Source organism: Phaenicophaeus curvirostris, chromosome 1 (genome assembly GCF_032191515.1).
Source record: "Phaenicophaeus curvirostris isolate KB17595 chromosome 1, BPBGC_Pcur_1.0, whole genome shotgun sequence".
Classification (NCBI taxonomy): Eukaryota; Metazoa; Chordata; class Aves; order Cuculiformes; family Cuculidae; genus Phaenicophaeus; species Phaenicophaeus curvirostris.
In genome coordinates this window covers 135,063,210-135,089,947 of record NC_091392.1, presented here as the reverse complement: position 1 = coordinate 135,089,947, position 26,738 = coordinate 135,063,210, and the positions used below count along the sequence as shown (strand labels likewise).

The window sequence follows — 26,738 nt, the reverse complement described above, 5'->3', positions numbered from 1 at the left end:
ATGAAATAGCGGTTTGGTGTTACACTGAAACATGAGACAATATACATACAAGTCTCTTCAGTCTACAAAGTATAACTTACAATGCGTTTTCAGAGGCATGATCCATTTCCACAAATAAAACATGAAGGAAAATGAGAAAGATGCTTTAAAAACCTGGCTACTACTCATGTGCAGAGCTAGTGAGTGCGCTGCAGTATGATCCTTAGAGTACTTACCATCTTCTGTAGGCACATAGATATTCAAATACAGGCAGTCTTCATTTTGATCTTGAACATATGTCACCACAGTATCCAGATTGGCTGTAAACCAGACTGGCAGCATGTCGTTGAGCAGCGATCTCTCATCCAGGTACTGTGGGCACACAGCAGCAAACTGTGTGGCATTGCGGACACCCGTCCAAGATGATGGTGGCTCTGGGGGCTGAAATCGCCTTTCTCCAGTTGGAGGAGAGGCATAAGGAACACCCAGGTACTGTTCCACTGGACCAAGGATCTCATTGGGCAGAGGTGTTCTTAAACCACGTATTTTGCCATAATTTGTGGTAACAACTGGGTATTGTGCTTGGCCATCGATGAGAGTAAATCTTATAGCCAGTGCAGTTATCCACAGGAGGAAGTTAGAATTCAACATGACACATACTGGGGTGAAGATCAAAGGCAGCCATAGAAGTCCCATTGGTTTCGACATTATTTAAATCAACATCAGCGGGGCTCTTTTTTCCACAGCCAGGAGAAAATTAATCAGTCAAGGAAAATGAAAACTAATAAAGCAAAATATGTAGTCAAAAGGAGATGAAGTGAGGAAAAACGTAACCTTGTTCACGCAGTGAAAAAACAAAAGCTGATGTGCCGTAGGTGCCTCAGCTTACTGGTCGTAGACAAATCCCAGCGCCAGAAGAAACAAGGGAGTATTTGCTTCTAATGCCCATCCCAGACTTCGGCGTTGGCTTAATCCTGGCAATGCATGGCACTTCCCAGCAAGTAGTGCACGGAGAGATCCACAGCTACTCCACTTCCCCAGCAAAATGACTCCTTCCAGTGAAGTTCAACCCACTCAGTCAGCCTGTGGCCAAGAGAAAACAATTCAAATCAACAGACACGTTCATATTGGCATAAATCTCAATAAAATACCCCAAACCAAACAATTAAATTCACACATTACTTCCACAGCAAGGCCCACAGATGTTTTATGAACTTTAGACACCATGGTTAGTTTTGTGCTTCCAAAGATATATAAGATAAGAAAGCTGAAAATTGAAACCACAAATTTGTCAGACCTTATACCACAAACCAAACATTTCTGGTCTTATACATTTCCAAACCAAAGCACAGCCCAAAAATACCCATACTTTCAGGAAGGGTATTGCATTTAAGTGCTAGCTCCAGGGTATTTTCTGCCCTAAATAAACAGCATCTGCCTTTTAAGCACATTTGCACTCTCACAGCAAACATTCATTAAATGTTTTGCTGCATTGGATAGTCACTCTTTGTTATGATATCACTTCCATACATAAGTATTCTTCACAGGTATGTCTACTGTTCTGTGTGACAACCTAATTTACCTCCATCTAATTCAGAAATTTCAATTCATGGAATAGCATTACATAAATTCAATGCAAGTGTGAGAACAGCATTAGTAAAAATTACATACAAAATTATTTGTTTTCATATCAGTTTTCTTTGTTCTATGTCTGACAAAAAGGAATAATAGAAACTCAAAAGAAAAAAAAAGCATGTTATAATCTCTCAAAAGACAGATTTTGACTTACATGATGTCACAACTATGTAACATTACCTTCTTGCATGTTCATACTTTTAATTTTTAGACAGAAGGCAAGTCATACAACAATTCGGTAATTTCTTAATGAAACATGTCACTCGTTTATATATGCTAAGAAATACAACTACTAAAAATATACACACAGCAGTTTTTAATACTTACATTCTTCTCCCTATCCAAAGAAACAAAGGCATTCATTTTTACCCATTATTCAACTCAAAACTAAAGATAACAATTCCACTGCTAAAACAATCCTTGTTATAGGAAACTGATACTCATAATTTACATTTGATTGGATGAACACATATTTAATATATAACACATGTATAAGTAGGCTACCAGGTACTGTTTTCAGTCAGGACTGTCACATAAAGATATAAAATCAGTTTTCGAGAACAAAAAAAAAACAAACAAACCCAAAGTAAGTAGCTATTGACAATGATATAAATTAAAAACAAAAACAAAAACAACTCAAAGAAATCCACAAAAAAACCTCAAACAAATCCCAAAATAACCACAGGAGACAACTATGCTGATCCTTTTAAACAAGGAAAGGCATCTCAAAGAAAGACATTTCATTCTTTCAAAACCCTTCAAGTTCTTTAATGACTTCATTTTAGCACTCGTATTGCAAAATTTTTGAAACACCTAAACACCACATGCCAGAAAAATACCAGATACATATTATTTATGCAGACCCAAAATTTCTGTTGACATTTTCTCTGGTAGACATATAACACAGCTTTCAAAGAACTTTCAAGTTGGTAATTTTTGAAGGACAAGTCAGTAACAGCTCTTAAGTGTCACATCCCCAAGGGCACCACCAGCTCTTTCAGGCCCTCCCAAGCCCTACCTGGGGAAGTGCCCCCACTCTGCCCATGGTTGTAGGACCCCAGTTCAGCCCATTCCAGTCCCTGCTTGAGGCATTCTTCAGGGAGCCCTATGCCCAGCCTGTATCTTACCCTGACGGGGTCCCCAGGTCAACCTAGGGCGTGATTTCTTACCCTGCCGGGCCTGACCATTGTTGGGCAGTGGCAGGGTCTTGTCTCTGCCCACAGCCCAGCCTTGATGGGGTCTTTTAGAAGGATGCCCTGTCAGAGAGAGTATTGCCCTGGCAGCTCTGTAATGCCTACAGCTCCCGGCTCATCCTTCCTTGTCGGGCAGCCACACTCCAGCTGCTCCCTGGCACTCAGAATGGTCAGCTGGCCACCAGTCACCTGAAACACCTTCTCAAGCACCGTGTTCCCTTCTGATTTCGGCTACCACGTTTAGTAACAGAAGTCAGCAACACACAACTGATTTTGGGTAGTGTTCCCTCATGCTCTTTCCCATCCTGGCTTTGGAACACTTTTCTGAACATGCAGCACAAAGTAGATTTTCCAGATGAACTGGGGATTTAATCTGTGCTCAGGGAGGAGAAACAGATCCTATTCCCTTGACACTCACACTACAGAAGTTTGTAATAAGATTATATGAAGAAAAAAAAAAAGTGGAATAAAGCACTGAGAAAACTGACAAGGTAGGAGGAAAGGTAAAGATCCAGATGATGAAAAATGGATAGAGAAAATAGCAGGTGAAATAAAAGAGGAAACAAAACAAGAAAATAAAATAGGGGTGACAAATAAACAAGGGTGAACACATTACCAGCTTGGAGAGAATGAAAATTGACGACATAAAGGGAAGTGGGACTCCCCAGCTGATAAACATAATAGAGATAATATCCAACTGTCAAAAACGTGACATAATGAATAATATTTATGCATGCTAATTAGTTTTCTTTGCATCAAATATCTGGCTATATGCTTTATTTTGAATAAGGTGAAAAGACAGATAGAGGAAAATATTCATTATTGACTCAGAACTGAATTTTCTATCTTTCCTTACCTATGAAATAAGATGAATAAAGTTAGTTTTGGGGGTATTAAATGCATCCGTACAATGTGTTTTATTTTTGCCGTAGCCTAACAGAAGCATACACAGTTTGCATTTTTGATTCATGCATGCATACATACTTAGATTTTAAATATATTGAACCAATAAAGAAACATACTGTTAGCTAACACAGAGAACACAGCCAATTTTTGTAGTGCTGCTGTCTGACCTATAATAGACCTGCAGTTTTTGCCAGCCAGTACAATGACATAAACAAACAGGAGACAGTGACAACAGCATTGATGCAAGCAAGTTATATACCATACAAGAGCAATTCTAAGTTTTAAGTCAGAATAAACCCATGATTTAGAGTAACATATTCTAGTCATTAAAAGTTACTGATTTTAGACGGTTAAAAGGCAATAGAAGCAATCAAAGTTTTTAATGATTCCTTATAAAATAAATGTCTTAAAAAGTTTACATAATATACTACCTATGACCACTGTATACAAAAAATCTTTAAACAGAAGTGTCACAAAGAAAATTGCTTTGCAATGACAATTTAAGAAGAAAATATCCCACTTTTCAGTTGACATATTACTAGAGTAATACCATTTTCAAAAGGTTAGTTTCACACAAGAATTACATAAACATTCATACACAGAGAAAAATACATGGAATAATCTTCATGAAGAACATCAAGAGACAAGGAGGAAGGCATGTTAGCCATACATTCATGAACTACCTGATTTTGCTATACACATCATTAAAAAGGCTGGAAGATTTAAAAAGAAAGTCACAAAGCGCAATTAGAGACTAATCTTAAACAGAAAATTATGCATTTTAGAATTTTTTTTGATTTTATACCAAAAAGCAGTTTAAGACACTTCTATATGTATCCATTCAGTCTACAGGGAGAATTGTACTTGTCATGTTTTCATTTTTTTTTCATTAATACTGCTGTATTTTTTTCCATTATTTTCTTTCTTTATTACTTCAAGTGTTACAAAAATGTGTCCTAACATGCTTGCAAACACTTGCTGGTATGCAGCATTGCTCACAAACGAACAAAAACAATCAACTCAAATAAAAATATTCTGCTTAAAATGGCAGCTCCTAGCAACACAACACAAAAAGAGAAGTCAAAGAAGATTTGAAATCACATACATTCATATTTGACTATTGGCAGATGAGTGTAACTGAAGGATAATGAGACATTTATGGCCTTTGATGTAAATACAGACTGAAGTTAACACAGATGTGCATCTGCTTGGACTTGATTATGAATCTATGCCCCAAACCACACTTAGAGATTATATGATTCAGGCCTTCAGGGCTAACCTGATGGTTTCCAGGATCTGTAGTTAGCACTTTTTCAACTTGAGTGGATGAGTATGTCAGTAGCTCTATAATAATGCTGTACCTGCTGGGGAAATATGATACATGGCTTAAAAGTCCTCTTCACCCCATGGTTTGCTTTTGGCAAACTCTAAATTGATTTCAACCTTTTTCCACCTGCTTGTCCAGGTCATGGACAGTCACAAGACAACCAAACACAAAAGTAAATTATACAAGCACAGGAGATTGAGAGCTGCACCAACTAGTGCACTGCTGTGCACTTCAGCTTTCAGTCACTGCCCACCTTCAGTCTCCGTTCCTCCCTTCTCAAATTCCTTGGGGCAGGGATTTTTATGTATATATAGACCTCATCTCCATACAGTACCAGGGTTAGAAATCTCCATCCCCTTCTTTTAGACATATGCTTGGAAAGCATACAGTCAGCTTGGTGAGCTGAACCCTAAGACTCACTGGCTAGTCACCACAAGAAAAATAACAAATAATGTAATAAATAAATCTTCAGATTCTCCTCATAGTGACACCTTGTACAGTATTTAATGCATTTTTAAGAACAGAGGGATTTCAAAAGTATTTCCAGTTTACCAAGAGCACAAATTGTGGCTTTTCTTCTTTCCCTTCTCTTCCTTCCCTTGAAAGATATGAGTACTAAAGTTATTAAGTTAAATGGTTTTATGGTGGTTTGGTTTTTGTTTACTTGGTTGGAGGGGTTGGCGGGGAGGGTGCTGGGATTCTTTTAAATAAAAGTAATTAAAAAATATTATCCTGGTTTAAACATACATAAAACTGTATAATAAATTAATGTGGTAGCAGAAGACTGTAAATAAGAACTACCCAAGGCACAGAAATTTGTAAGTATGCCTACAATGTTAATTTTCGCCACACATTTGGATAATTTGGAACTTCGGCAGAAAAATAATCACAGAGTTGTTTTCTGTAAAATCTCTTCCTAAAACAGGTTTAAATCCACCTCTGCCTCAAATTGAGCACTGCAACCTCTTGATCATCTCTGCATTCAAAACATTTGCTCAATAATGAAAAGCTCTTCCAAGTATCAGAAAATGCATACTGGTTTTGTCTACCATCTTTCAAGTAAAGAAGAAGATATAATTTTGTTTTCTTTTTTATCCCCCAGCTCTAGGACTATTTTCTTGCTACACTGAAATACACTAAGCTTCATTCTTACTTGTGCTACAGAAAGTAATTCAGAAGAGTTAAAGTCATAATGAACAAAACAAAGTGGTATCAGTCAGGAACTAATGTGCAGTCTCTGGACTGGATTACTTAGAAGTTTTGTAGGAAAATTATTAACTGAAATTAGCAAATGATATTTTTAAAGCTCACAACTACAAGTAGAGCAATCCCTGGCTTCAAATTAACATGCAAAAGAGCCTTATGAGATATTATTTTTTCTAATGGAAGCTATATGTTTATTTTGTTGGATTTTTGTAAGCATTTTCCCAGTTGTCTTCACTTGAAGATATAAAGATTAGAAATGAAAAATAAATTATGAGTCATTCACATTTAAGAACTATAATGTGTCCTTTCTTGAAGTGAAAATAAATGCCAACTACAAAAACATCATTATGGCCCTTGAAGCTGGTCTTAGATTTATATTAGAAATAACCGAAGAAAACTGTATTGTTTTCTAAAATATGCAAATAAAGCATGAAAAGCAATACAAATTATATACAAACATTAATCGGTTTTATTTTCTTTCAAATGCTGTATTTTATTTTCTTTCAAATGCTGTATTTACCCTGCTATGAATTTCTCCACTAAGTCTCTCAGATAAGCTTGGACAACATCAATATAACCATCAAGTTAGAAACTACAATCATCATTTACTTTACAGAAAATGGACACACATTTATTGGGTACTGTTTCTTGCCTGCAGCTACCACACTTATTCCAAATTTCTAGGTCTCATACACTATCAAAAAGGAAGATGGGATTATAAGAAAAGACCATGTGGTCCTTACACTGTTTTTAAAAACTGCAGTTATCTCAGTAATGAAAACAATTTGAAAAGCAAGTAGAGGAAAAGAAAAAGTGTGATCATCACTCATTTTCGAAAGAAAAAATAACAAATACGCCTCTTATGCATTCTGTAAATAATCAGGTGTTCAGATCTAATTATAAAAAGCTATCGTTGAACATTATACATTTCCCGTTGCTTTTTTTCCTGTATTTAAAAAGATAAAAAATTATTATGGCCAGGATGACCCAAGACTTACTGGAACTGCTCACTTAAGGCAGCAGCACTTATCTTATTGACCTTTGAACTCTAATTTCAACCAGCGTTGCACACAAGAAGAATGGAAAAATTTCAGTGGTTAGAAAACTTTAATATTTTCTTCTTCTTGGAATAAATCGATGAAGATTGAAAATAAATATGAGGTATCAAAATTAGGAAGGAAAAATCGGTATAAACTGTTAATATACATCAAGTTTAAATTACTAAATATCCTAAAATTCCAGGAACATTTCTTCCGATCAAAATTTAACCATTCATGATATGCATTTAAGCTCCCTATTACTGAATGAACACTGGAGCCATTCAAATGTCTGAAGCTAGACAAGAGGTCATGACACACTCTCAAATAATAAAGCAGCAATTAGCTTTGATTGCAAGGTAGAGTGACAGGGTACAGAGACCCTTCTGCTCAGAAAAAATCCAGTGCCTAAAATATTACCATGGATGATGATCACAAGATGCATTTATTTATTTTATAGTCTTTGTCTAATTGTGGCTGCAAAGTGTTAAGAAAATACTACTCAAGAACATATTTTAGGGAAATGTACAAAAAATAGCATCACTACAGTCTAGCACAACTGCTGACTTCATTTCCAGATTTTAATTCTGATGCGACCTTGTAAAAAAAAATGTAACACTCCGGTGCTCTCTTTATTTCTCTTCTGCATCTCCGTTTTCTTAAATTCAGATGTGTTACTCCAAAAGAGAAGGTTATGATAAGGAAGAGGATGTTCAGCCCTGTGTTTCTGTAAGGCAAAAGCTCCTGTAGAGTAAAATTTCTCACATGTGCAGTAAAAATATAATTTATCCATATAAAGAAAATGAAAACACACATACAAAAATCACTATTTTATATTTTCTTTTATGTTTGTAGAATAGACTTTTACAATTTGAATAAACCTTCAAAAATATCATTTCATTACCTATTGCCACTGCAAGACATAAAAAATAATAATTTCTAACATGGAATGGGTCTAACTTCTCTCCAGACAGAAAGGTCAAATGACTGAAAATGCAAATTCTTAAAGGAATCAGATTTTGTCTAAACATCAAACAGGGAAACTCACAGGTCTTGTTCCTCTCCTTCTGTCTTCCTCATTATGCCTATGTGTGTGCCTTCCTCAAGGATAAAAGAAACTAAAACTCTTGTCTGAAACAACTGAGAAACTGTCTGAGGGACTAATTGTTAGGCAATTCGATCTCTTGAGGCTATTTAATGATTAGAATTTGATATCTTCCTCTTTTCATTCCAGTCTAAGAAGAGAAAACATTAAAAATGTTATAATAACCAAAAATAGGATAGGAAAAGCAACTTAAATCAGCTGGGGACATAGATCCCACCAACCCAATATTTTATATGACAAAAAAACCCTCAGTTGCTGCTCTATCATACAAATTCCTAGAACTGAATTACACAGTAGACAGAGACAGGACATTTTCACTGCATTACCTAATTCAGTTACTAGGTGGTGATACTGCCTTCATTCATATGATAATGTCACAATTATGCACTCATCTGGAAATGGGAGAGTTGAGTGACTACCCTCATTAACCTGAAGAAGTCTAAACCCAAGCCTCCCATCTTCCAAGTTACAAATACTAAATTTCAAACAAGACTGGGTTGGCTATAAGGACTTTGTGCAATGTTGTCAATCCTAAACTGAAGGATTTTCACTTTCTGATTTCTCACCCCCGGACTTTCAAGCAAGACTTATGCAGATTTCACGAGAGTAACTTCCTGAAATATAAATTGGGACTGAGGATTATCTTCAGTATTTTATCACATCATTTAACTTTTTCAAACATTCTCTTCTCCTTAAATTTTCTTTCTTTGCTAGAAAATAGACAACTTCACCAGCCGTTGTTCTGTTCATGTGCTGCCCTCTTCCTAACTTAGGGGCTTTCTCCTGTTAAATTCTGTCTTGAGCCCCTTATATTTAAGAGGAGAGAGAGCTTGTCTCAGGGAGACAAGTCTCCACAAAATGTTATAATGGATGGGATCATCAGAATCATGCACTAAATATTAGGAGACAATAAAAAAGGAACCATTCCTATGCTTCTTGCTGCCTCCCCCTCTCACCACAAAACACAGAGATTAAAAACCTTCTTAGAAGAGATTCCATGTAAAACACACTTCTTAATGTCCTGTCTGTTGCATTCATAATGAAGCGTGAAATACTTAACTTCCCCATTGACAGAGGAGTACTGGTAGTTGTGAATTACATTATATCCTGCGGACTTCTAAAAGCTAAGCAAAATGTCATCATACAGAAATCCTCTTATAGATCCAGGTCTTAGTTTGGTTTTAGGCCAGTGCAGTAAGCACCAGAACTCATGTCTAAACAGTAAATTAAACAGGGCATCCTGCCACAGTATTCATACTCTGTAGCTCTGTCACCTTCCAGTCATTGCAGAGGCATGACAGGACAGGACAGAACAGGCCAGAACTCTCCTCAACAGATAGTGCAAATATATATATATATATATATATTTTATTATCTTGTAAGAAAGATTTTCGCTGTAGAAATGCAATCTTTGTTATGCTATGCAGTCTTCAGGGACAGAGAACAGGACCTGGACCATTTTATTTACTGAGAGACAAATCTTTATGGATAGAACTAGACATATCTTCCTTCCCCATAAATGCCTGAAGTCCAAGGCTGACTGTACCTGCTTTTATGTAGCGTACAGCTTATTCCTTTATTGCTTAAATATGGAAAATAGGGGGGGAAAAAAAGGTTATGTTCCCCTAGAAAATTAATAGAGTATGACTGTAGTCTGGTATCAGATATCTTGAGAAACCTGTAATATGAGAGGATCACAGAATCACAGAATAACCAGGTTGGAAGAGACCCACCGGATCATCGAGTCCAACCGTTCCTATCAAACACAGGATGTACTCAACAGTAAGAATAACCATAAGAACAACTGTATAAGTGGGATTAATTTGTAAAACAACAATAGCTGAGTGAATATTAAGCAGCTTTGGAAATGAAAATTCTAAAATTGTTACTCAAAGTAGCAAGAAGATATACTACAAGAATAATTTCAAACACACTGAAGCTTGAAAAAGATGTCTTGATATCAGTTACTTGGAGTTTGGCCTTTTTTTTTAATAGAAATTTTTTCAACTATTATCTATTTGTTGCCAAAAAGGGCAGCAGGGAAAAAAAAAAAAAAAAAAAGTTTTGTGGGTAATTTCCTATTCTGTTAAACAGGTCATCCATTTCCAACCTCACCCTCCCCAAATGATAAAAAACAGATCGTTTTTCATGGTCTTTCAACAATTCCAAAAGAAATCTCAGCATTGCTCAGTAAATGCTTTTCTTTTAGGTTAAATAAAAATAAAATTAATTTCTCAAGATGATCTACATGGTAGCCCCTATCATTCTATTACATGCACGACTTCAAAGCCATCTTATATTTAGTTAATTATGTTTTCTGGCATAAAAGGCTTTTCAGAACTCTAATGTAATATATTGTATTTGCTTTGTAATGTGTAGAATTGGTATCTGAGTAGAAAAGGAGAATTCATGCAGAATTCCTCATTCCTCCTTCTGCTCACCCTACCACTTCCATTACTGGAAAGTTTGCCTAGCATAATGAAAAGATACCTCCTCTACTTCAGACATATCACTGAAGATCATGTTCATCTCACTAATTTTATGTGAAAAAGTTAGATATTCTGTCTAAACTGGAAGCTTACACTTCAGGCAGCAATTCTTCCTACCGTAACCTAGCTATTTGACATCAACAATTAGTTGAAGCCAACCATCACAAAAACATCCTGAAGATTATGTTTAAGGACCACAAGTCATTAGCCTACATTAGATTGCTAACTCTCCAACAGCTGAAGTATGGCAAGATGATTCCATCTCTCACTTCCTAACATCATTTACAGAATTAACTTTATAACCGTAATACACAAAGTCAAGAAAGATGTAATTTTCTCATTTGTTGAATACATGACCCAAGTCCATGTCTAAAATCAGGACAAACTTATTTTGCTTCTACTGTCTCATAGTTTTTCTCTGTTTCTTCACTACTTCTGCTGCTGGTTTATTAAAGATGATGCAGCATCCATTGGAAAGAAATTCAATATACTAAGTTTACACTAAACTTCAGCTATTTTCTTGCGTACAATTCAATTACTTTTGTCCTTCAATTTATACTATTACTTCTACTACTATTGCTGTTGTTTTTATTCCTATAGCCATCCCTGTGTTTATTTTGAAAATGATGCTGCATGGTATCTTCCTTGAAGTAATGTCATATCTAAGTGAACAAGTTCATCCATTAATTTTCAGCATCTATACCTAAAGCTAGTCTTTATTAACATAGAACTGATATGTTTAAGGAAAAACAGTATTATATTACAAATGTATGCTTAGTTTTCTTTTTCCTCTCAACTTGACAGAAAACATATTTTCTATGACTTTTTTGAGGAAATGAGTACTATTTAAGAATTACTTTCTAACAGGACCCATGCAACATTGTTATTGTCATAGTATTTGGCACACTGTACCTGTTTTCACAGGACTGCAACACTATATGGTTACTTTCAAAATTACAAACAGATACAGAAATGAATTCTATGATTTTTCAAAGATTTCTTTAACCATGTAACATATAGATACAGCAATCCTTACACTAGCTGAACTGTAGATTCATACCTGGTATAAATTTCTGATTACAGTTTTAAAAAAGAGAACAGGAGAAGGCAAGGAAATACACTAGCACCTTTCATAAAGAGGATAAATAATTTTTAACAATATAGTTTTGTGGCAAAATATTATGCTCTTCCACCTTTCCAAGACCTGTCTTGTTCTTGTTGCTTGAAAATGTGTTCTATTATAAAAAATACCTTCCATCCTTTTCTTGTTTTGCACATGGCTTTCTTAGTCCCATGTCTAGTTCTCTGGTCTTTCTCACAGAATGTACACAACTAGCTTGTACTTTTTTCAAATCATTATCAATGGACCTTTTCTTCTTCCTGGTCATTTGTTACTATCTTCCTTTTGTCTCTTTATACATATATGCAAGATACATAGAGAAAGATATAAGCCTAGCAGTTCAATCAGTATCAAATATATTTTTAGCTTGTAAAGGAAATTTATTTCATTTATTTTATAAAGGATTTGGGGCAGGGAGGTGTTTGGGTTTTTTCCTTTCCTTCTTTCATCACATCCATCTGGGATGATATTGCAGAAACAATGGAATAGATTTGCAGATGCCAAATTAACCAGGAAGAACTGATCTATTTTTTTTCCTGCCCTTGGTCAACTGATTTAGGTCAGGATTGAAAAAAATATACCTTGTCACATGTCAGGAGTTACAGCTTCCTGTGTGCTACTATTATGTCATCCTAAGAAATCCCACTAATAAAAGTAATACCAAGCAAAAATATCTACCATAAACTAATGCAGTCAATTAATAGAACAGATGGAGGTCAGGCCAATTAAATCCATTGGACAGAGGAGAAGATTATTTTACCTGCTACTGGAGATAAATCAGTAATTCCCATCTGATCTGACTTACAATTTTATTCTTCAGGAGTATTCTCTCCATAATGCCTTCTTTGGTGAGAAAGAAAGATCCATCATCTAAAGGTCTTGCTTGCTGCTGTATATAATTATTTATTTTTAAAGTGGAGAGAAAGTATACATATGTTTTATCAGCACGATTTTTACTGATTCCTTGAACAAGAAACCCAAATATCCTTTCTGCTTTTGTTTAGATGGCTGCTACTTTCCTTGAAGTTTGACCCCTAAAGCAATAGTAAAACTATCATCTTGGCAAGTTGCTAATGAATTTCTTTTTGGAACTTAATATTGCTTCACATCTGGGATATAACCATCTGGGAGTCCTGATTCATTATTTTTCTGTCTCTGATTTCCTGGCATGTTGAAATCTTATAACAATTTCTGGGTATTTGTAAGAGTTATCTTTCCTAAATTCTTGCACCAAAATAGTTGTATTTCTGTATATCATATCTGTGCTGGTAATACTAAAAACTGCAAGTGCTATTATCATCTTCTGGTAATACTGATTACACATTTCATATGTCAAACAAAAAAGTTTACACTGCCAGAAAGCCGGAGTTACTTCTTTTTGTTTCTGATTTTGCTGATTTCCTGCATACACATTTCAAATGCCAAACCATAAACAACCTTAGGTAAAAATCATTCAGCTAAGGATTAAAATTAAATTCTCCACGAGATAATTTTTCACAAAAATAACAATGCATGAACTCCAATTTCTTTTTAGCTACAACTCACTTGGGGGGGAAAAAAAAAAAGTCAGTCCAGAACATCATAAGAAGCTCAAATGATTTGATAACTCTTTAATACCTTTCTTTTTTTTTTCTTAAATTTTAATTAAATCATTATATAGTGTGGTAACATTTCAAAGTGAAAAATCTCAGAACCCTGTTGCAAGAATACTAAGTTAGTATTTAAAAGCACTGAAAAGTCCACTCTTTAAAAGAAAATGAAGTTGCCAAAACAGTGATTTTTTTTAATGTTGTTGTTGTGATTGCTCCAATTTCCATAATGGAAATTCTGATACGTTCATTTTCTTTGTGAAGGTCATATATTGAAAACTCTTGCTTTGTAAATTAATAATAAGTGAAAATCTGACTGGATGGCCAAGATGGAAGAGTTGTTGTGAATGGAGTTAAATCCAGCTGGTGGCTTGTCACAAGTGGTGCTCGCCATGACTTGCTATTAGAATTAGTTCTGTTTAGTATCTTTATCAATGATCCGGATAAGGGGATCAAGTGCACCCTAAATTTGCAGATAACACTAAACTGTGTGGGAGTGTTGATTTCCTTGAGGGCAGGAAGGCTCTACAGAGGGAACTAGACAGGCTGTATGAGTGGGCCATGGACAATCGTACGAGGTTCAACAAGGCTAAGTGCCAGGTCATGCACTTGGTCCACAACAACCCCATGTAATGCTGCAGGCTTTGGGAAGAGTGGCTGGAAAGCTGCCCAGCAGCAAAGACCTGAGGGGTATTGGTTGACAGCCAGCTGAACATGACCCAGCAGTGTACCCAGGTGACCAAGGTGGCCACCAGCATACTAGCTTGTATTAGAAATAGTGTGCTTCTTTACAGCTACCTGAAAAGTAGTTGTGATGAGGAGGGTGTTGGTCTCTTCTCCCAAGTAACAAGTGATAAAACGAGAGGAAATGGCCTCAATTTATATCAGGAGAGTTTTAGACTGGATACAGGAAAAATTACTTCACTGAAAGGGTTATCAAGCACTGGAACAGGCTGCCCAGGGAAGTGGCTGAGTGACCATCCCTGGAGGAATTAAAAATACATGTATATGTGGTGCTTAGGGACATGGTTTAGTCCCAGACTTTGCAGTGTTAGATTTACAACTGGATTTGATGATCTTAAAGGTCTTTGATTCTATGATTCCATTTTAAAAAAGATAAAGATCAGTATGTAACACTGTTACCCATATAATCTACTGTTTTCTTTGAAAGAAAATACATTGAAAAGATTAGGAGATATGTATTGGGAGAAAGTATTTTTCACTCACAATTGGTGCATCATAATCACTAGACAAAATATTCACATTAATATTTTCAGTAACAGTTTTCCAGTCTATTTGTTGAACACATACCTATCATTATCCAAGAATTCACTAACACTTCTTAAAATAAAATACCATTGAAATAAGCTAATTAACTACCATTCAAATGAAAAATAAAAGAATTATAATTCCCCAAGTATAGCTTGAATTATCAAAGCAAAATGACACAGAAATACAGCATTGAAATTCATCTTTTGAGAACTGAATTATAGCTAAACTAAAATTAGTTTATTATTTATTGCATGCAATGTGCAAAAAGGGTCCCAGTATAAAAGGACAGGAATGCCATTACCTGAGTTTGAATAGTATTCAGATCAGTTTCAGAAAAGGAAATCTGAACATAGAGATAATTTTGTTTGGAAAGAGGCCCTCTCTTTTATTCCTTGAATTCACAATCTAAAGACACAGTGAAAGTTTTTTTCTATGCAATGAAAATTACCTGGTAATTAAGACAAAGTTATGCTCTGTGCAAGGTCTCTTGAACTATAACTTCACACGACGTGAATTTTAAAGGCCATCTACAAGCAATCCAAATACATGTCTTGTAGTCTTACATCCTATTTTGGTAACATTATTTGTCAGTAAGATTAGACTGCAACTCGGAGTAATAGCCAGATTACTCATTATTTATAAATAATTTTCAAGGAATTGCATCTCATATTTAGGGACATGTATCTACTCATAAAAGTAGTCACAGTGATATGACATAACATAGGAAATGCCACCTGCATACCTTTAAAGCACAAAACCTCAAATGACAGAAGCAACACAACTTTTCAATACAACTCCACTGACTGTAAACTACATTAGAATTAAATGTGTGATTTAGTTCCAGGTAAGAGAGCTTTGTTTGCATCATGGAAAGCCAAAACACAGTCTTAATAGATATTAGGTTGTACATTATTAATTTTATACACCGGCAAAAAATTCAGATTTTTAAGGTTATAACTAAGCACCAAATCTTATCAGTTATTTGCTGAAGACATATTAAACCATAAAAATTTAAGCTGTTTTTGCTAACATTCTGTGAACAGTTATGTATGCTTTAAATTCATGTCCATGTTGTGAGCACAGATGGGCAAATCTCCATCACTACCAATGTAGCTGCAACCAGGTGGAAAAGAGAATAGCATTAGTTCACACCTGTTCAGAAGAAGTAGAGATTATAACACCTGATAACAGATTGAATCTAAATTATACTTAACCTAACTAGTTTCACCTACACACAATTAATTCTGAACTATTTTTCAAGCAGCGGTAACAATATTACCATATTTGTGTTTCTTTGCCTTTTCCTTTGGGAAAGAACAACAAAATGCAAAGCAGAATGTATGAAAGAAAATAATGGATAATGAGCTTTTCAAAGTGTTTTAGATACTTTTGACTTCCATATCATAAGATTCAGTTGAAAAATGCTGTATAAATGTATTTTGTGCATGATGTATACAAAAAATCAAAGAAAATACTGCTTTAAATTGTTCAATAGCAAATAACTTGGTCTAAATTGGCATGCAATTAAAGCTAAATGCATTTTATATTCACATATACAAACATACACATTTACTTTCAGAATCAATAGTGATTTTTAGTTCTAAGGTATTTCTACAAACAGTTTGGCGTCCTGCTGGAAAAAGCATTTATTTTTTAATTTTGAAAAGGGAAGAAATATGCCATCACCTTTGCTAGTCAGTCAACAGCTGTATCAACTTGTTTTCAGTGCAATGATTAGCATAATTGTGGTGGATTATTTGCATTTGGCAAAGAATAGAAATAATTCAGTGTTTTCCATCATTAAAGAACTATGCTACATTGTTTCTCCAAGCTATGCAATACCAGGTTTTTTAAAAAGACATAATCAAATGAAGTCAGCTTCTCAAAAGCAAAACCCAGATTATTTTGCTGTCCTCCAGCATACCCAAATTCATTTTGAGCAGTGCAGAAGAATGGTGTCTCATTTCGTAAGCATTCTCTTCACCTATAAGACTAAGACCTCTGAAGACCTTTTTAGTCCAGTGCTTCCCATAAGGTGCTCTTGCAGAGGTTTAAGGTTAAGTCCAAAAAATCCTGGGTGTTGAACACAAGATTTATATTCAGAATGGGATCCAAATACTCTTCATTTGACTTAGTAGTTAACCTTACAAGTGCATAAGCTGGCAGAGACCCTCTCTTTTGCACTGTAATGCTCTCTGAGCTCCAGAGCCACAAAAATTTCCAGATAAATTTTCAGATGTAATACTCAAAATCCCAGTAAATTTTCTGAGAAGGTTCACTCTCACAGCTTTCCTTAGACATACAAAACTACACTTCTGGGTCTGTCCAGATGTCCAGAATCTCACATCCTTGTTCTCAGATCAAAATGTAGGAGCAACTTCCAGTTCTAGACAACTATTTTATTTTTCTTTGCTATAAGTGAAGTAGCCTACCTGTGAGGTAGGTGTCTAGCAAATCAATAGACATCTAGAAATTATAGTTAATGAAATTTAGAAATGTATCCAGAACATGGAAATATAGATGCATTAGTCTGAATGTGCAACCCTTCAACATAGAGCTAGTAGATATGACATAGGCGCTTTGGAGTGGTGCTGGAAGTTGTATTCCAAAAACTGTACTAGATGCCTGTTTTTAAAAACTCAAAACTTTCTCAAAGAACCAAAACCTGAACTCTTCTGATTTTCTGTTTGATAAACATCCTCACACCATGGCTAGTGCACACATCCATTAAATTAGCTGAAAATAGCTAATTTAATAAGCTATTAAGCTATTCAAGAGGTTTCAGCTGTATACAATTTTTAGAAAATTAAAAAAAAAAAAAAAAACAACCAAAAACAAAAAGCCAACAACTTTGTGATTGTTACTAATTTTCCACCTATTTTATCCCCAAATTCCAGGTCCACGCTGAGCTGCCTATAAAGCTATCTATAGTGCTATATGTGTGTTTAAACTACTTTTATGCATGTGTATACTAGGCCATTTAGTTGAAAACTCAAGTTTTACAAGCATGCATAAATAATTATTGTATGACATTAGACAGCCAAATCATAGAATCATAGAATGGTTTGGAAGAGATATCAAAGATCTAGTCCAACCACTTTGCCATGGACAGTTATATCTTCCACTAGATCAGGTTACTCAAAATCCCATCCAACCCAGCCTTGAACATTTCCGGGGACATGACATCCAGAACTTCTACCCATAACCTGGACCAGCATCTCATGACCCTCAATCCTCATAAAAAAATTTCTTTCTTATTTGTACTCTAAATCTACCCTCTTCCAGTTTAAAGCTATTGCCCCTTGCCCTGTCACTACAGGCCCCGGTAAAAAGTCTCCGCACTTCTTATACACCTCATATATATACTGAAAGACTGCTATAAGGTCTCCCAAGAGCCTTCTCTTCTCTAACCCCTGACCTCACAGGACATAGCTACCTGATCACCTTCATGGCCCTCCTCTGGATCCACTCCAGCATGAGCCCACTTCTCAAGCCTGTCACGGACCCCTTGGATGGCATTGCTCCCCTCAAATGAACCAGTTGCATCACTCAGCTTGGCGTCATCCACGAACTCGCTGAAGGTGTACTCATTCCCACTGTCTATATCATTGATGAAGATACTCAATAGTATTGTCCCAGTACAGACCCTTGAGGGACACTGCTCATTTCTGGCTTCCACCAGTGACCAATACAGCCCTTGGTTTCATAACCTATGCTATAAGCTGTATAAAAAGGATTACATAGTATGGTTTTCTCCTGTTGTAGAAACTGGAGTTGATGAACCCAGAGAATATCTTCTGTCAGTTGTTTCTAAAAGCAACTTAAACAGCAGTGTGCAGAGCTCAAATTAAGTCAAGGGGACTGCAACAGGATACAAACTTTTGTTGTTACATAGAACTATTCCTTTTATGTAAATATGGACATGTGGAATGGCTAATGGAGAAGTAGAGGGTTACTAAGTAAAAGACACAGATGGTCTTCCCTTGCCATTCTAATGAGTCATCCGAACAAACAAAACAATGTATTACTGTCTTGTGGTTAATAATGAAGATGCAGTATGTTATGAACCCAGAAAGCATGAGAACTTCTTGCACATAATTCATTTACAGTGGGACCTTGTGTTCCAAAGCTTTATTATTGTTCTTAGAAAAACAACACCACTGAGGGTTTTTTTTCAACTTTTTTAAGAGCCAAAATTTCCCTGTAGAAACTGATATAACACCACTACTTGTTTTTCAGTAGAGTAGATATAAATTGCATGAGTCACAGTGATGAAACATTTTCAAGTTCTAACATTGCAGATAGCAGTTAAATTTGCGTTCCAGTTCTTTGAACTGAATGTAACTCCACTTTTAAAAAAAAACTATAATCAATCAAATGAGCTGCCTACGCAAAACACACAGTGTGATTATTTTCTATTTCTCTTTCACTTGCTTACTCATGATGTTATGATTCAGTGAACTCTTGTTAGCCACCCAGTCTGCATATTGTTGGAATGACACAATTTTAACAGTTCTTCACTATTATTGTACAATGCTTTAGATAATCTAACCTTCAAATTAATTTTCTGCAAAATCACTTGCATTAATAGAGTTGTTACTTAGATAATAATAGTCTATATTTCTTGAAGATTCAAGGCAATCATGACTCACACCACTGACATTGTATTTTACCAAAAAAAAAATCACTAAAACCTGTTATACTATCACCTGAAATCTTTTAGTACAGCTACTGATTTTAGGTAAAAGCATTAAAATTATTCAATCACACTGCCACCTGAAGGCAAATTTAAACATCTGGGAAGTTTTGGAGTTTATTAATTCATATTTCAATAATATTTGCAAATACTTCATATTTCCATTTCTCACTTTGTTCTTCCATAAATCCACACACTAGTGGAGGTCATTTGAGTTTACATACATGCAAGTACTTCAGATCAGTCATACTGGAATGCATAACTAAATATCACAATAAAGACTGAACAAATACATCCCTATGAATTCATATGGAGGTAAGGAATCCTTTATATTAATTAAAGTTTTGATTCCAATATTCACAGAAAGTCTAATGATGAATGTCTCTACTTTTAATGGCAAATATTACAACAATACAGTGATGTAATGAATTTGCTAAGGTCAGAGATACCAATAACACCTCAGAGTAAAGTGGCTGATGCAAATTAATTTATTTTTTCTAATAAACTGAGCCACAGATAACTACATTGGATTTAGAATTTCAGAATATTCTCCCTGGGCATAAATTTATAGATGAATGGAAAGATATGGAATATCCTGCAACCACATATAGACAGACTCCAGTTAAATACAGTAGATGATCAACTCAATTTACACTACCTGAATTTCTTGAAGAGGATGCAGTTTCCAATATGAAAAGTTACTAAAATATCAGTCTTAATTAATTAATGTGGCCAGGCCAACATTTCTAGGATGTTCAGCTTCATTAGTTGCTCCTGCTTATCAATTACATTTCACTTTCTATCTTTATAAAAGAAATTACTTCAAATTCAGTTCTTTCTGGTTCAAAATTAAGATAAAGAGAAGATTGTACACTATAGACAATGCTAGCACAGCCTCTATATCATAGTACACATCTTAGGAATCTGCTTAACTGATGGATTTCAGTCCACACTAAAGTTGTGCTAATACTTCATCAAGAAGAGAAAAAAAATGTGTGGAGCATTTAACTTCCATCTATGAGCACAAAATACAGCGAGAATCCTGAAAGAAAACTTGTAATAAGAGTTGAAGGCACTGCTGAACCAGAGGTTAGACTGCTCAGCTGAGTGCACTTCCATTTACAGCCATAAAACCTTACAAGAGGAGGCAAAGCAAAGATTCTGATCAACAATAATGAATCCTGAGAGATTAAAAGTAGGCTGAGAAGATATGACAGCTCTAAGAGTTATATTGTGCCTTGATTCTCCTCAGAGAATTAACAGCTGATCCATTTCCTAAAACTCCCAAGACTAGAGCTGGAACAATTTATTCCTGCCTTCTAATATGAAGGGTTCATTATTCCCTCACATTTATTATCATAAATGATATCAGACAGAAGGCTTGATTGGAATCTGAGAACATGATCAAGAATCTGACAGTATGTGGCTACATCAAAGACACTACACAGCAACCCATAGACTACCACAGGGCTCCATCTGCACACTCAGCTGTCAGGTCAGGATTTTAGAATGAAATCCCACCATTTAAACCAGCTCACAACTGTGATATAAGATGAAAATCTGAGGACAAAGCATGGGCAATTTGTTTGTTTTCATTTTTACTACTTCACTGTGCATTGCCAACAAGCACTTTTTGCATGCTCTAAACATAAATTTCAGTTTTCTTTTTTTGAGAAAGATCGCTGATCATTGGTTAATGTTGAAGAATTTTAGCTGGACTTCTGGATGAAAATCATAGCATGCAAAAAGTAAAAGTGATTGAGACACGGGGATTTCTTTCTGCATTTCTGTTAACTATAAGAGTACAATATAGTAAAAATCACAGTTACATTCTATCTGAGCTACTGTATCTAGTTGGTTTTTTTTTTGAACCACCACTGAGAATGGCACACACCATTCTCAGATATCTACTGTTCTTCCAAATGGATCCTTACTGTCAGTTGCAAATACATCTTCAAAGTTCATTTCACTTGGGTTGTACACTTTCCTGAAAGCCTTGATATCCATTTCAAGTTATATCTTTGAAAGCTTCTTATAAGAATTTAACTTTCTTCAGATAAAATAATAAATTCTTTAACATATATTTTCATATTTATGTTGTGTATTTGAGTACCTTGGGGTTGGCAGTTGAACACATATATGTTCGTGGCTACATATACTTTAGGAAATTAGCAAGCAGAGAAGCTGAAATAGATTTGACACAGATTTACAACTTCATTTTCTACTTTCTTGGCTTTTTTTATGTATAGTCCAATTATCACTTCACATGAACAAGGAAATTTTCAAAAGGCATAGCTAGCTTCTGATGTCCACTAACTTGCAGTGGGAGTTAAAAACCAAACATCAATAGGCTTTATCTCACTTTTCTATTTTAATTTTGTTTGTTTCCCTTTCTTCTCCTTCTCCCTGACTTTCCGTCTGTGCATTATGAAGAAGATCACTCAAAATGCTGAGAAAACAGTGAAAACTAAACCCACACCATTCCAGTTTTCCCTTCAGACTCCTCTCCACAGGTTCTGTGATTTACCTGTGTAGTGTGATAGAACATGAGATGAAACTTTCACTGACTTCTTGGAAGGTGGCTGTGGATAGTTCTAGTGCAAGACAATGTGAAATCAACCACAAATTGTTAGTTCCAAAGAAACTGATTGTTTCAAAGTTGACTTCAGCTTTGTATTCTTTGTACCAGCCTTCTATTATTTATAGCAGTTACAGGCCTTTTTCCTGAAAAAAATGTATTGAGTTCTCTGAGGAGAGTAAGTAATTGAATCGTATGTATAGTATTCCTGCATCTTTTTACTGTTCACTTTAGTAACCAGCAAGAATTCATCTATGATCAGCAGAGGTGCTAAATTATTAAACAGGTCCCTGTTCATAGAGTGTTTTTTATTCAATTACATTTAAATTGCTACAAATTGGAATAAACATGGTTCAGTGATGCAAAAATCACAGGAGTTTTCAAAGCTGTTATTTTCTTAGTTGGATTTTTACACTTCACATAACGGTACCCTCAGATCTTGTAGCTAACCAGTCATACTTAGAATTATTGCTTATTCACAACTTTATCATCACGTCAGAGATATTACTATTTCTTCTTCTTGAATTTAGGACCCCATGACAACACTAAATCAAAACATAAAGCCACATCTGCTTCAAAGTTCACAGAGCATATAAAATGAGAAGGGAGAAATATGCATCACAGAAACTTTGCGCATCATTTATACGCATCTTTCCCTTCTCATTAATCAATGCATGAGGCACAACATGAAAAAACAGTAATTAAACTATTGCGTTTTGTAAATAAGTTACATAGGCTTTGAATGGATTGCATTCCATGTCTCACAGCACAGACACATGCCAACAAGCATTTTAACTGGTTGTGTATATTGCAAAGATATATCTCAAAGACATTTAAGAATACCAGCAACAGAGACTTGATCTCATTTCTTTTATATATTTTTACAGAAAATAGAATTGTTCTGAACGTATTTTAAGTACTTACCACTATGTCGTGTCTTTGAGAAGGCTTCAGAATTCCCCCATAGGAGACAGCATGATGTCATTTTAGTTGGAGTTGTTTTCTGTGAGGAAGAAATTATGATGCTCTTCAGTAAATGAAGAAAAAAATACACGCTTATGAGTCACAATTAGTGAAAAAAAGTTACTTATGAAATCCCCTGTGATGTTGTTTTTCAAGATGAAAGAAAAAAACAGAAATTAATACCCAGATGAGAAATACATTGATAAGTGTATGGCTGCTGTCATATAAGTTATTAGCAGTATTTTGCCTTTTCAGATTGATCGCTACTACAAAAATAGACTTGTCTTCATATCTATACACAGCAAAAGTATACATTTTGGGGAAAAGTCTAGGGCAAATACTTCAAAATAAAAGAAGAAAAAAAATCACCACAAGGCCCCTGGGTTTTGCATTATTCCTATACAAATTATTTCTGAAAATGTTATGCATATTTAAGTATAAAATATGAAAATCAAATATTCAAAGGTATTAAAATATAAACATAAAAATATTTTTTACAACAATTTTACTATTATTTACTCTTTCCTATGTGTAATTCAAAGCTTAAAATTACTTTTCAGTGGAGACACAATTTACCAATAATCCATCCATTTTAGACTATTTAGATAGACTAAATACCAATATTTATCTACAGTCTCTTCTGTCAGGACTACCTTGGGACATTACGTTTTAAAATTCAAACCTTAATAGTGTAAAGAAAGTTATTCCAGGTTACTTGCATAGGTTCCAAGACCGTATTAGATGAAATACTATGAGTTGCTCAAAGGCCCGCAGAGTTGATTTTATGGCACTTACAGCTGGACAAATTTTGCAGGGGAAATTTGTGCACTGTTTGTATATTTTTTCCTGTATCTCTTTTAAAATAAAATATAATTTATTCTTATTTTCATTAAGTTGATGAACACAGAGAAGCACTTTGTGTGAAAAATACCAATTCCAAAACAAAAGACAGGAGCAAGGGTGAGGCCATCAAGTACTCCTATTAATCTACTAATACATCGAGTAAACCTATAATTCCTGAAAAATCACACAATGCATTTGGCCACAGTATAATTCTTATTAACACTGTAGAAACACTTCTGCAACGAACTGACAAGTATGTTCCACAATTTTATATGACTTTCAGGGTTCATCTACACACTATTCATCACTAGGAACAGACATGTCATCCAGATACCTGAGAAAGTATGGAATACCTTCACAAACAATGTATCTATACACACACGTGCATACAAACACATTCTCTGTTTATGTATTTATACTGTATTTTAAGAAATAAATTAGTTTTTAACAATAAATATCCTAAGGATCACACTGAGTTTCCATCTTATGAAAAATTTCAGAACATTTCAGAAAAATTTCTCATACTACTTAAAGAAAAAAAACCTCAGATTTTAGACTCCACTTTTGAAAAATCAGTGATATAAACAAAACTAGGCTTGAACACTTACTTGAAACTGGCAGTTTCCATAATCTTAATCACATTCAATAACTTTTTCTCATGTATGGTTTGACTCACTATAGCCAAACTACTCCCTGTGCAATTCATTGTAACAACTGCAAACACAGGCCTTCATTCCATACGTAATTATGAACGTAATTATCTTTAGAAACTTGGAAATAAATACTAGTGGATGATTATCTGAATATACTTCTGAAGGGGAGAAATTTAGTAATATGGAAGCAATTCCTTATGAAGAAGCAATGTGTGAAACACACTAGCTAAACTGTGAAAGTGTCCATCTGGACGTCTGCTGCAGGGAAAGCCTGGCAACATTGCAACGTTTTATGCACATCCACTGAGGAATCAGAAGCTGAAGTTAAGGGCAATCTTTATTCCAAGCTACAGTAAAGTTTTAAATCGCTCCACATGACAGTGCAAGTTCTACTGGCTATTTCACTGCTAACGCAGACTTTGATAGCCATTCCAATTGTCCGACAGCAGTAGGTGATTAACTCTTGGATATAAGAAATAAGGAAGGATTTACGGAATGGCTGGACAGTGAAAATCTACTAAGGTTAACACAGCTTCCCTTCTCATCTATTTTAAACTCACACGCATTCACAGCTGAATTCCTGCTACAAGAAGACAAGGAAACTCACCTTGGCTTTGCTAGTAAATACAGGAATTGCATTTACTGTCTTTCCATAGCACCTAGCTTCCACCTTTGAAGCATAAAATTTGGTGAAGAAAGTGCTACTTAAAACGTAGGTTTCCCAAGTTTATCCTTATACCTATGTGTTTATCCTTTTCACCTTGAGTTTGCCTTACAGATCTTCTAATTCTCCTTGCTAGATTGATTTCAGTTGCAGATCACTACCTTATAGTTTAGATTATAGATTCTAGTAAACCGCACTCTTCTCTCTTTCCCATTTATAGATCATGTTTAGACTTTATCTCTGTCATAGGCAATTGCTTGCAAAAAAACAATGGCAAATACTTCACTTCCTCTGTATCAGTACACTTTTTGGGGCAAGCAAGGACACGTATCAAAAGAGCAGTAGTTGATTTCTAAGACAAAATATAGATGTCTACATATATTTTTCTTTTTTAAAGTGTCATTTTATCTCCATATTTATGACAACTGATTTCCTCATAATTACAGAATTTTAATAAAAATGTTAAGGAAATCTAGAGGTCCTTCTAAGTACATTTTTCTGAAGCGTTATACAGGTTTTTTCACCATTACTTGCATTACTTCTTTCTCCCTCTGTCACAGTTTCCTCACAATTCTCTGCTCATCTCTTCCTGCTTTTAATACTTAAACCTATGAACCTACCTGTGCCTCTGGTCTTGATTTCTGCCTGTGCTATAAGGATCCCTTTGTGACAGCATACTCAAAGAAAGCAGGAAAGAGGCTGACACTCCTCTGAAGTCAGAGGTGAGGGACTGTACCCTCAGCCACAAGCAACTAGAATATCCCACAGAACAGGTGGGTGGCTTCAGAGAGAAATTACAAGAAAAAGAAAGAATAGGAATGTATGGATCTGTGGCAAGGTCTACAAGGTTAAGAAAAATGCTAGCAGAGACCAGAGATGAACAGAGAAAGAGGCAGAACAGCCTAACACAAATGACAACAAACTGGTCTTCAGGGAAAATGGACTGCTACCAAACATGCAACTGCAGCAGCAGAGGAACAGTAACTCACGACTAGAAAGGCTGAGGCTATTTCCACAGAACGCAGACCCAAGTGGAGGAATGACACTGTTTGTAAGGCATAATGACAGCTAGAAACAAGTGAAATGACTTTGCAGGGATGCTAATTTTCTCCAAAAAGTACTAACATTTCCTGAAAAATCTTCTTGCCTTCGAAAGTATTTAGATACAAATCTCTGTTAATAAGATTGGCAAAACACTGGTTCATTTCTCATGTGGGCTATGCCAGAATCATCATGAACTACCTACTAAATCAAAGATATTGTGTGATAAAGCAGATAAGACAGATTAAAAACTCCTCATCAGAACAATGAAAGTGGGTAAATATTTGAATAGCATATAATAAACACTTAATTAGAAAATTAGAAGATTTTTGCAACACCAATGAATTGAAATCTAAAGGATTAAAGGATAACAATATTAGTACAAATTAGGTTCCAAAAAAAATCCTTAGTTTGAATCAAAGTGAAACAAGAACAATTTTCA

General features: G+C 35.2%; 1 protein-coding gene across 2 annotated transcripts in view; it reads right to left on the bottom strand.

The window, feature by feature from the left end:
• Positions 1-23,134, bottom strand: part of NLGN4X (neuroligin 4 X-linked) — a 134,626-nt gene extending 111,492 nt beyond the window's left edge. For both annotated transcript variants that reach the window (XM_069875421.1, XM_069875432.1), the window contains exons 1-2: positions 23,057-23,134; positions 216-1,062 (exon numbers count right to left, since the gene is read on the bottom strand). In XM_069875421.1, coding sequence (XP_069731522.1) covers positions 216-687 — 472 coding nt within the window. In that variant the 5' untranslated portion in view covers positions 688-1,062; positions 23,057-23,134. The remainder of the gene's footprint in view (positions 1-215; positions 1,063-23,056) is intronic.
• Between the last annotated feature and the right edge of the window lie 3,604 nt (positions 23,135-26,738).